This window comes from Ruditapes philippinarum, unplaced genomic scaffold (genome assembly GCF_026571515.1).
Source record: "Ruditapes philippinarum isolate M1 unplaced genomic scaffold, ASM2657151v2 ctg12054_1_1_1_1, whole genome shotgun sequence".
Lineage (NCBI taxonomy): Eukaryota > Metazoa > Mollusca > Bivalvia > Venerida > Veneridae > Ruditapes > Ruditapes philippinarum.
Genome location: NW_026864240.1, coordinates 2,794 through 16,248, shown reverse-complemented (window position 1 = coordinate 16,248; position 13,455 = coordinate 2,794). Strand labels below are relative to the sequence as shown.

Below are 13,455 nucleotides of genomic sequence, written 5' to 3'. Positions count from 1 at the left end.
ACGAATTATGCAATGTGCCAAAAACAGGACAAAATAAGGGGATTGTACAATTTATGTGACAGAAAACCAATACTAGGAAGTACATGAAAATATTTTATGGGTGACGCGTTCTACGTTCTAAAAATAAACACACAATCATGGTTCGAATTCATTTAGACTGAGTGGTGATACAATGCGAGCTTTTGTAAATCACGCACACGAAAAAATGTAAATACCAATAAATTAAATAGTATAATAGACTGTCTATGTTTACTTAGTTAAACATTTTATAATTGAGCATCGAATTTCATAATCAAATGACATCGGAAATGACACAACTCAAATATAAATATTACATTTATTACTTAAGTCAAAAACTATTCTTCAATAAAATCATGTGTGTCTATGTTGCTAAAAGGGTGATATAACAGATTCGCATTGAGTAAGTCTGTACATAAGAAATATAATGCAGTGCAACATCCTTTATACCCCTAGCACAGAATTGAACAGTTATCAATTTTTTTCACACGTGCGGACGGACCTCAATTGTAAACACTAAAAGTGATGAAATTAATGTTCGCTATAAACTGCAACATGCGTGCAATTTTTATGTTTTTTATTTAAAAGAAAGAGTCAGGTAGGTAAACATGACTACAATATTTACTTCCCCTTTGTACACATGGACAGCGAAAACGAATAAAAGTAGTTTACAATAGAAAATAAACAATAAGAGAAAAGGCACAACATTCAAAGAACATGTATGGTTAGATCGTCCATGTGGAGCAAAACAAAAACGTAACCCTTGTGTTTTGTTCTTGTTTTTTGTTGTTATTATTATAATAATGTTATACATTTATAATTTAATTCAGTCATTCCCATTTTCAATTATTTATCAATATGATAGTGTGTTAAACACAAACCCACTAAACCCAAATCGTAAAGATGATTTCAAACTATCAGGACGCTTTCTGTATGGTTATGAATTTCTACAATTTTGCAACAGTATTTTTTATTGTTAGTTCGATTTTGATCGACACGCTTGTTTGCCTACAGCTGGAATTAAAGGTGGTATACATTATATATTATTATAATGTCACAATCAGGTGACAGTTTTATAAGTTTCATTGATGCAAAAAGCTGATTAGATTTTATTTTCTTTTTTCTTTCATTGCCCATAAAAAAGTGTGTTTTTTTTTAGTTCATGCTTCTGAATTTCTCTACATATATCATCTAGGTAAGACAAGGAAGATTGGTGGAATGGACTTTCCATATTGCCCTCACCTGACGAGTTGATGTTACTTTAGCGTCAAATATCATAACATTCGATTCTACCTACTTTGAATCGCGGTATTTTTACAAATGGCAGCAAGCGATTTAATAGGAAACTGTTGCGCGTTTAGAGACCAATCATTTGCCACACGGCCAAATTCAATCGAATGTCGGCGGTTTTAGCACGAACGTTTAAAAGATTCTTGTGTAGTCTTTTCAATCTTTTCACTGGAAACATTTTTTTGCTTAGTTATTTAAATCTTTTATTTTATAGTCATGAACGTCACATACATTATTTACATTTATTTGATACACTGTAATTTATTTCTTTAATACAGTGAGTTGGCCAATAACGGGTCACTAGCGAAACTTTTAGTGTTTATGAACGAACGTTTTTTAGATTCATATATAAATGTATGATGATAAGAAGTATTTTTATTCCCCTTTTACTGTATACTTCTTGTGAATTCATATTTTGAATGCATCGTGCTGTATTTACCGTTTCCAAACCCCTTGTAAACATGCCAATAGCGGGTCAAATCGGCCATTAGCGGGTCACGTGATATACGAACGGGGGGTTTTCTCAAAACATTAATTATCTGTCAAATTCTTCCCTTAACCAGGAAAATATTACACAACTATGTGTTACCGCTGAGTATTAAAGTGAAAAGGGTACCAATAAGTAAAAAATCCAAGTGACAGCTGCATGATTGTGGTAAAAACAATAATGATTATAATTATGCTGATCTAGATATCTGCTCAATGAATTGTAAATTGTGTAGATAACATATTTATTTCATTTTCAGGGTTACAGGGGACAAAGCAGCTCATCGAAGCAATTTTGTGCACATTCTATGTAAAATTCCATTAAATTAACTGTAACACAAGTCTCTTGTTGTGAATCAAAAGCTTAAAATGCAGTCTCAAGAAATTTGCATGTTCTTCTATGTGGTCATTATGAGGATACACTTTATAAGAATAACAAACAAAATTGTCAACTGATTTTCTCTTATTGAGTACACTCTGTGATATAAACAAACAAAATTATAACAAAATACATGTAATGATGTTAAACAATATTGACTACATCATTTAACAATACTGACTTGGTTCAACGTCAAACCTAAAAAAAAAACATGTCAATAATGTAAAACAATATTGACCAGATCATTAAACAATACTGACTTGGTTCAAAGTCAAACCTAAAGAAAAACCCATGTAATTATTTAAAACAAAATTGACTCGATCATTAAACAATACTGACTTGGTTCAACGTCAAACCTAAAAAAAACAAAACATTTAATTATGTAAAACAATATTGACTTAATATCATTAAACAATATTGACTTGGTTCAATGTCAAACCTAAAAAATACATGTAATGTTGTAAAACAATATTGACTAGATCATTAAACAATACTTGATGGGTTAAAAAAATTATGAATTTTCAGGCACATTATGTGTATGAAAGATTAATAATTCTGTCGAAAGTGCAAAAATGAGTTTAACTATGTTGTAATATGGATTTATATCATATGAGATGCTTATCGTCTGATAAAAATACCTTTGAATATAAAATCATTTGTGATATAGCAAGTAAATTAATACAAAATACTAATTAACTTTAACTGTACTAAACCTAAGCAAAAAAGGAAACTAAAAATGATTCAAAAATATGACCAATAAGTAACTTTTGGAAAGTGCAAAATGGACATTAAAAATAACTAAGCTTTGAAAATATAAAGTGATAGCCTTAAAATAACAAGACTTTGAAAAAAATAATGATAGCATTGTTAGGCTTAATTGGCTTTTACAGAGTTGAAAATTTACACATGTTTATTCCTTGTATAGTGTCATAGCAGGGCCTTCTGGGATTTTATCTAACATTACAGAAAGTTTTTGAAAATTACTCTCAATATCTGGGTGAAATATAATATAGTTGCATGGCAACACAACGCCACCACCTTCAGAACTTGGAGCCGGCCATGGTGGGAAACTCTGAGTGGGCTCACTGGTAACTTCAGCTTCGATATGTCCTTTGTCCATAATGGTACGAAAAAAAACAGCTATCCCTTGTGGAACATGGCCAATTGGAAGTCCTGCTACATCTCGCAACCGTAGCTGGCGTTTTTTGTCAGTGACACTATCATGTAACAATGTTTGGAATGACTCAAGTGGCGGCAACCACACCAAGCAGGCATCAGTATCATGGATATTTGTATATTCAGGCTCTACAGTTAGACGTGTTGGGGGTGTAGTTGATGGTGGTCTTATTTGAAAAGCGTGATACCCTTTGATAACTGACTTTTTAAGGACCATGGATTGTTCTGAAGTTTCCTGAAAAATAAAAATTATATCATTAATAAAGAAAAATTATATTTAACAATAGCTTCATTTATATAAAAAGTAATCTTAATGAGCATAAGTTAAGAAAAAAGAATAAATACTAGCTACAGCATTAAAGCATTTATTTATTAGTCCCCTACCGGTTTAACCGGAGGGGACTTTAGGTTTACCCTCCGTCCGTCTGTCCGTCTGTCTGTCTGTCCGTCTGTCCGTCTGTCTGTCTGTCAGTCTGTCAGTCCGTCAGTCCGTCCGTCCACAAAACTGGATCCCGCGATAACGCAAAAAGTACTGAAAATATTTTTATGAAACTTGATATATGGATAGATGGCAGTATGGAGATTATGCACGTCTTTTTTTTTTCTTCCTATGTTGAAAATTCTGGTTGCTATGGCAACAAATAGTCTGAAAATATGGCAAATTTAACACATAAACTGGATCCAGTGATAACTCAAAAAGTACTGAAAATATTTTTATGAAACTTGAAATATGGGTAGATGACAGTCTGGAGTTTATGCACATATTTTTCTTTTCTTCCTATGTTGAAAAGTCTGGTTGCTATGGCAACAAATAGCCTGAATTTCAAGATTTCTGATTTAAATTTTTCAGCTTTTTCACTATATGTTCTTTATTTCTTAAGGTGTTTACTTCAAACTTTAAATATAAGTTTCTGGTCATCAACCACATCATATGTGACAAGGTTTATAACTCTAGCACAAAAAATATCAGTATTACCTCCCTTGAACTTAGATTTTTTAGGGGAAAAAATGTTGTCTTTTTTAAATAACTTCTTTATTTCCTAATGTATCTACTTCAAACTTCATATATATGTTTCTTATTATCACTCGACATTTTTGAGAAGGTTAGATACTCTAGCAAGACTATTTCCAGAATTATGTCCCCTTGAACTTAGATTTTTTTCGAGAAACTGGTATTTTCACTCCAACTTCTTCATTCCTTATAGGATTTACTTTAAAATCCCACATCGTAATAATATGACAAGGTTGTGTAAACATAATTTCCTTACTAAGCATGGAAACTTAACACATTACTGTGATATAGACAAACTTATTTTATTATGTTTTGTGGTTGATATTTTCAAATACAGACTTCATCCTCAAATTCATTATAAATGGCAATACACAGGAGTGTATGACAATTAAAGAACTTTTTGAGGGACCGGTAGGGGACTACTGTATTGCCCGCAATACTATCAAATGCTTGTTTTTTATGGGCTAGCCATGTTTAAAACTATTATTCTTTAATTCATACTTTGTGTAATAAAATTTTAATTTACATTTATTGACAATCTGGGCAAAAGAAGTCTGCGTCTTTATCAACAGGTCTTGATGACAGTCCATACTCACATACTCCATACTCACATGCAGCTTTTCTTAGTGACATACTCTTGTTACTTACACTGTATAGGGCTTGTCTCACTCTCTGCACTTTCCAAGGACTCATTCGCTTCCCATTGTATTTTTTTACCACTGAGGAGGCTGCATTCTGGGCTGGACTACATTGAACACTTTTTCTCTTTCCCTTAGGCATTAGAATCTGAAACAATAAAACAAGTAAACAAATGAGCTTGTCATGTCATGATGTGAGTAATGACAAAGAACAATAACCAAAAGTCCGGGAGGGGGGGGGGGGGGGTGATTACAAAAATATTCATACTAGAGTGATAAATCTATCACATGTCATGTGTGTGATAATAAGTAACAAACATTTGAAGATAAAAGTAGATACCACAAGAAATGAAGAAGTAATAATAATAATAAAAAAACTTTTTTTTTATTAAATTTTAAACAAAATTCTAAGTTCAATGGGGAAATAATTCTGTAAAAAAATGTGTGCTAAAGTAATAAATTTTGTCACACATCCTGTGGGTGATGATAAAAAAACATGCTTTTGAAGTATAAAATGGATAACTTAAAAATAAAGAAGTTACTGTACTGTATAGTTAAAAATAATATTTTAGAATCTAGTCTAGAACAATAGTATTTCAATGTTGCAGCAGTTTATACTACATAAAACACCATATTTTAGCATGGACTGCATAATTCACTTGCAATAATAACATAAATAAATGAAATTTTATATGTATTTGTATACAAACCAAAATTTGCTTTAAAAAATGTTTTCTAAAACCTGTTGAATAACTTTGAGGCGGTCCCTTCCTGGAAAATTGCATGACCCGCTATTGGACAACGTGATGCAATTTAATTGACCAGCGCTATCACTATAATTCCTCATGCATTTTTTAAACGGCTGCTTCTGCAGATAGTTAACATATTGGGCATCAAATACCTACCAGCTTTGATCTTATATCTTTTGGGGTTTTTCAGCAATAAAGCAGCGAATGCGAATTTGTGTTGTTACTGGCGCAATATTTCGCGACAAACGGAAACGCTTGGTAAAGCATCTGAATGAATCTGATTAGAACTATCCGGATGTTTACATTTTTTTTTCGCTGCCGAGGAGCTAACATCCAAATGCACATGACTGTTAGGTTATAACACTTTTAAGTTCAAAACATTAAGTAAAATAATTTATTAAATTACTGGCTGACCCGTTATTGACTATGATCCGCTATTGGCTAACTCACTGTATACATTTACGTGTATGCGGCTGTAGTTGGTCTCATAAGATTTGCAAGTAGGTTCATGAAATTGCCTCCAACGGATTTAAATTGCAGTCACTATAAATGACTCTCAGTCATTGGAACGATTTCAAAATTCGACCAGAAGGAGATATGTGTTTTAATTCATTTTGCATGTTTTGCATGTCATAACCTTTAACTTTTGGATTAAAGATATAATGGATCGCCGTGGCCAAATGGTTGTGATTACTCTTCTTTTGTTCATAAGTGATTGAATCATATCTAGATCTAATTAAAATTGAAAATTAAAGTATTTACGGACCCAATGGAACTAATTTAGCACCAGTCTGACTTGTTTTGACTATACCCACACGGGTATTTGTATAACGCGAAACGGAACGATATGAAACTTAAAAGTGGTGAAAAGAAAAAGAATAAAATACCATCTATTACTTGTACATAAAAGCATAGCACTCAATGATTTATACATGCACACTAGTATTTTAACCAGAACAACATTATATGATGTACCGGATATATATAAAGTCTTGTAAACATTAGCTGTCGAGTGATGAAATTCACACATGCTCCCTCGTTCAAATCAGGTAGCCTCGTGTTTCGCTCATGTTTCTATTACATATTTCATTTTTATTTCACTTACTTTAAGCCAATTAAACAAAACATAGAATAAACATAGTTTTTCATCCATTCACAGTAACTGGACAAAATGTAAACATGCGTAACAGCCTGTGTGTATATATAAATTAGGAGGCGCATTAATTTTTTACCATTGAACAGAAAATAAACATTTTGTAACAAATCAAACTTTTCATTCTACAATAACTACACGTCAAAGCATCGGTGTCTAATATTATACGAAATAGCAAATACAAAAGTTGTAGCAACTATTTTGGCAGTAAATTCTGCGGTACAACAAATGTGGTTAAATCGTGCTGCCAGGTCGTGAGAGCTGAGCCGGGTTGCTTTTTGACTTTCTGCTACACAGAAGATAAAATTATTGTTGATACGATTTTCGTACAAAAACTGACTTTCTGCAAGGGAAAGAAAACTTCTGAATTATTGTCGGAGGCCTTTAATGTTATGTTTTATATTAGAATGTATCACGAACAGTACATCAATCGTCAAGTTGTTGCTTAGATATTGATAAAATAAGTCTTATACATCTGTACTCAATATTGTCGTACACAATATCGAACAAATTAAACACATTATTTGTATTCATGTTCATATGTAATATGTTCAGAGTCTTTGTTGTGATCTTTTTTGTCATATTGAGAAAATAATTGTTGGTAATAGATAATCAGGAGTAATGGCTCCCAGAAAAAGAACTAGTCTGTGAAGACAACAAAATATTTTTTAAAACAGTATTACTTTGTTTCTGATCCAAACCAATTCAGCACATTCAGTACTTTGATTAGCCCAGCTATCATTAAGTGAAATAAACATGATCTGCTAACCACAATGTTAAAAAAGTAGTGAGTGTTTAGTATTCAGTGTCTATGGTTATAAAAGGAACAAAGACAATAATCATTGATCTTTATTGGTTGGATAATGAATGAATGTATAAAAACGTATCAGCATGCCTTTAAAAATATTTCTAAAAGTAAACCTATATTCAAATTTTTTTTATAGAGGACGTGATACAGAAACTTGTAGTACCGTCACGTGATACGATTATTTCCTATCACACTGGTGTCCGTGTGCTACCGATTAAGAGCGATTCAATGGGACAAGATGAACTGACGGATGAAGATGAATCGGATGGTAACGGTAGGTTTGCAAATTAAAAGGACTTTTTACCGTAAATGACGTCACGTTGTTTTAATATTTGGCGTGCTTATTCAGTATAAGGTTAAATTGTCCTTTTGAACGTTTCCTTGCACATAATATAAAGAGAATTTGATTAGTTTAGTGTAAGATCGAAATATATTTCACCTCGTAAACACCAAAAGTTTAAATATACCTTTTGGTGCTCAGTCGGTGAAATATATAGAGGATATTTGTTTAGTTCAGTGTAAGATCGGAATATATTTCACCGAGTGAGCACCAAAAGGTATATTTCACGAGTGGCGCAGCCACGAGAGAAATATGAATTTTTGGTGTTCACGAGGTGAACTATATTTCATTCTAACACTTACTAAACAAATTTTCTTTTCATTACATGCAAAGAAACGTTTAAAAATACATTTTAACCTAGTACTAAATGAAAAGCGCGCAAAATAATAATACAACGTGACGTCATTTACGACGTCACGTCATTAAACTGGTTTCCAGTACTGTGCACGCTGGTATTTCACCGAAACAACGTTACGGCTTAAATAAATTCAAAACAGTGAAAATTATCAAATTGATACTTTCACTGTTTCAAACACTGAAATTACCAGTGTATACCGATCTTACACTGAACTAAACAAATATCCTTTATTTATTACATGCTTTTCTGTGGTTTATAGAAATATATCTGTGAAATAAAAAACTAATATTTCACTGTTTGAAACAATGAAATTATGAATTTGAAATGTTTTTGATTTTAGCCCATTACGTTGTTTCAGTGAAATATTAGGGAGCACACTACTGGAAACCAACTTAACGATGTGACGTCGTAATTGACGTCACGTTGTATTATAATTTGGCGCGCTTTTCATTTGGATTTAGGTAAAAATGTCTGTTTAAACGTTTCTTTGCATATAATTAAAAGAAAACTTTAGTTTAGTGTAAGATCCGAATATATTTCATTTCGTGGACGCCAAAAGTCACATTTCACTCGTGGCTGCGCCACTCGTGAAATACATCTTTTGGTGCTCACTAGGTGAAATATAGCCAGATCTTACACTTAACTTAACAAATATCCTCTAGTATATCATAGATCAGAATCGTGAAATTATAAGTCCGACATTGTTTCAAATATCTGTTATCCGCTGTAATGTTCTGATACATGTGTTGTGTCTTTCAGCACTACATACCTGTTGTTGCAATACTCAATCCTAGAAATAAGTTTAGTTGGATATAATTATATAAAAAATTATGTAAGAATGATAATTAATCAAGCAATTGTACGTACTTTATCTTCTGGCTACTTTTTAGTTACTAAATAGCGTTTACATCTGATTATAAGTTTAAAAAATATATAAGTCTAAAAAAATACATGAAAGAGGAAGTAAATATATATTTAAAGGGTATTTGAGAGGGAATTATTTCATTTATTTAATGAAAGATAGTAAATTATCGTAAAATTGTTTGCATTACATTTAAGTAGGTTTAATATGGTTGAATGCAGTCCTTCCCTAAGGCCTTTATTTTAATGTTTTAGAAGCAATAATTTGAAAGAATAAAAAGCATAAATCAGCCAACTTTAGTTAACATGAGTTTTTTAGGCATAAATGAATTTACTTTAGATCACAAGTTTTTTTGTTGTTTTTTTTTTTGTTTTTTTTTGTAACAGTTGTTTTTTTTTCTTTACCGTTCAGTGTTTTTCGTCCACCTTTTGCTGTCGCTTTCAAAGGTGTGTTTTTTAACAATTAAGAATATGTTTGCCCAAACATTTTAATAGTTATCTGTCTGTAGGTAAAACATGCTCGTTGATTGACTCATTTGTGTTAGTTTTCTTATTGCGACGACTTGGTAAGGTTAAACGAGAGCAAAGTTGTTATTTTGTGACGACAGGGAACGCTTTTCTTTTATTTTACCTCAACAAAAGTTGTAACAATTATTTGGGTCTTATTAAAAGGTCAGGGGAGCCAAAACATTTCCAGCAGCTTAAATTTAGATTGACAAAACATAATTATACAATCATTGAAATTATGAGTACGAGAATGCTTCAAAAACGCAATGTGTTTCCATACTTAAATGGGATGTTTTGGTTCAATTATTGTATTCAGGTACGATTTAATAGCTACACAAGCACGAAAACCGCGTCAAATTGCTTCCACAATGCCAAAGATATCCACTTTTAAATGTGTGTTAGTAATATACACTGTGCAATTTGCTGGCTCACCAATGAGTAAACAAGGTTAAATAGAAATACGCGCCTATATAAAAGGCCGTGTTGCTTTATATATACCGTCAAAACAAATTAACAATGAAGTGAATGATATTCATGGGTCATCCAGGGTATCATATATGACCGTTTGCAGATGGGTTAAAAGATTTAAAGCTGGTGTATCAAGCATTAAAGATGCAGGTGGAAAAGGTCGCCAAAACACATCTGTTACAAGAAGAATGTATCGGCTGTTAAGGCACTTGTAGAAGAAGATGGACAATGCACAGTGGAAGAGATAGCCAGTAAGATATTCTAACACAAGATTTTGGAATAAAAAAGATACTCGCTCGCTGGAATCCCCATTTACTTTCCACAAATTAGAAAAGCAGAGAGTCGAATGTTCAAGAAAGCTTCTCAAAAAGTGAAAAACAGTGATGAAAGGATGATTTCTAATTCGCTGACAGAAGATGAGACTTGGGTCTATATGTTTGAACCACAGAGAAGGTCAGACAATAAGCAGTGGAGAGGTAAAAACAGAAACGTCCGGTCATAGAAAAAACGAAGGAAAGCGCTAAGAAAGTTTTGTACACATTTTTCTTTAATTCTTCTGGTTCAGTGATACAAATACCTTCAAATGAAGGAAAATCTTTTACTGGGAAGTTCTACAAGAACACTGTGTTGAAAAGAATGAACAAATTCTATAAAAAAAAAATTCCCAAGTGTTGGTTTGAAGGGCATTTGTCTGCTTCATGACAATGCCCCAGCCCATAAATGTCGGGTGGTAGTAGACTTTCTGAGCAAACGAAAAGTTAATGCCCTAACCCCATCCTCCCTACTCTCCTGTTTTAAGTCCATGTGATTCTTTTTTCCCACGACTCAGAAAAGTTCTTTCGGAGCGGAGATATGAAACCAGGAGTGCACTTCATCATTGTCTAACACAGGCACCAAGAGCAGACTACTATGGGGCTTTTAAGCAATGCATTTTGAGATTGCAAAAGTGCATTTCGGTTATGTGGTGGTATTTTGACGGATTGAAATAAATCATTTTGAGGCACTTTTAACCGTCTTCATTTTATTAATCAAGTAACATTACCTTTTGAAGCACCCTCGTATATTGAGATCCGTTCAAAGCAAACATATGTTTTCGGTAAATAAAAAATTGTGTAAAATTGTGCTTTTATTAAAGAGTCTGTACTACTCTGTAGGACAAATCGCCGAAACAGGAACACTAATTTATCAGAAGAATCGACTCTGCGCAGAGATTCTACGCTCTCATTAAAAACTTTATTCACCGAAGAACCAACTGAACTAGAGCGTTTATGTGGAGGAATCATCAAAGACCCTAACACAGGCATGTATTAATAAAGAGACTAACTCCGGATAGAAAAATGCATGAATATTTCCAAGCTATACCGTAGGAACCAACAAACATTTACAGTTACAGCTTCGAAAATAAGCGCAACAGATTGACTAATCTATTGTGAGGGGTAGTGTACTATGAAGCTTGTTTGTACCTCTGAATTAGCTTTAGGAAACACATTTCTAAGTTCCGAATAACGTTTATTAACATTTACTTCAGCACATTTGCAAAACGTCAATTGTATATCGTCCAAAGCGTCGTTTATCACTCGTTTCCTGTGGTTATCTGCAATGCTTTTCTACAAGACTTTCTTCATAACCAATGAGTAGATGTTTCTGATCTTAACTTAAACGATAATTAGATTGTCTAATTATAGTTTTTGTTCATCGCATAAAAAGGTCTTAAATGCTAGATAGATTTGAAAACTGAAATGCTCTTGACCGAAAGCTTAAGTATCTTGTATATGATATGCCTATCAATCCTCTACAAAAAAATACATATGTATATAAAAATATGAACCACATGTGACCACTATAAAAACTATTTATTTCTAAAACGCTTTAGAAAAAGCGATTTACTGATATGAATGACTCTCTAAAGTGTTGTTATGTAAAAACCTGTGGCATATGTTTGGGATATGAATTAACCAATCCATAAGAAAAATTCAAAAGCATTATTATAACAACAATGGTTATTAAGATTTGACGTAATAAAAATTGACATGAGTTTTGATGCGGAAATGAGAATTTATTGACTTTAATCATTAGAAGTGCTGAATAAAATATGTCTATGAATTCACATTCCTAAGAGATAATCCTTGAATTGTTTTGAAGAAAAAATATGTTATGTAAATGTACAAATAAGTTAATAAGTTCATTTCAAGAACTAAATTTCTTTTAAAAAGATAGAAATAATAAGCAGTTGGCGATCAGTTCAATATCATGAATGATTCAGTTAAGTGATTGGGACATGTTTTGGGTGGCTATACGCAGTATATGGCAACCTGTCCTATACGCCCAGATTACTGGTTTGATTTATATATATATTAGTAATACTATAACTTCTTCATTCTTTCTGGAATTACTTAAGATGATCGCCTACATCATATGTGAGAAGATTTGTAACTTTTGTACCAATATTTCTTGTTTACGTCCTCTGAATTTATAAGTTTTTTAAGATAGTATAATTTTTTATTCTTTATTTGTTGAGAGATTAACTACAATTATAATTCCTTATCATCACCCACATCACATGCATTACCCTAATACCAATATTTAAGAATAACCTCCAACTGAATATTTCTTGATCATTGCTATAATTTCACTATAACTTCTTTATTTCTTGAGGTAATTACTTCCAGTCCATTCATTGACATGGTTACATGGTTATTTTTTGCTGGGAAGAAATTGGACATTACAGTGCATTCTTGGTGTCGATACAATATCAGGGTGTGACAATTATGATTTATTGTTTTAATATTTTTGGCCTTCTGTACTGCGCCCAGTATTTGAAAAGTCAAGCGTACTATCTCCTCTAATAGATCTTGTTAAATTAAATGTTCCTCTCTTTATTAAAAATGTATAGAGCCTAATATTGAAGATGAAAAAGTTGATATGAGGATGCCTCACAATGACGCAGCTAGCAGAGATTTTGATAAACGTAATGTGAACAGGAGATGCAAGTGGCGATGTTTTTGTTTAATTATTAAATCTTTTTTAATTATTTATCTTACGAAATAGGAAAGCTTACAAAGGAAAGTCCTCTTTTTAAGAATCACTCTACTGAAATGGTATCTCATTTAATGACATTTACAATATGAATACGTTACGGTTACTTTATTCCTAGGAATTGCTAAAGACGAGGGTAATGACATATCTTTTTATTATTCGTCTCTAAGTAAGCA

At 32.4% G+C, this 13,455-nt stretch overlaps 1 protein-coding gene across 1 annotated transcript; it reads right to left on the bottom strand.

Annotated features, from left to right (window-relative positions):
* Positions 1-2,766: 2,766 nt before the first annotated feature.
* LOC132724953 (uncharacterized) lies at positions 2,767-5,221 on the bottom strand. The gene is made up of 2 exons (XM_060709935.1): positions 5,079-5,221; positions 2,767-3,584 (listed from the first exon to the last, which is right to left on the bottom strand). The coding sequence occupies exons 1-2, from the start codon at positions 5,139-5,141 to the stop codon at positions 3,084-3,086; spliced, it is 564 nt and encodes a 187-aa protein (XP_060565918.1). The 5' UTR covers positions 5,142-5,221; the 3' UTR covers positions 2,767-3,083.
* Positions 5,222-13,455: the final 8,234 nt, after the last annotated feature.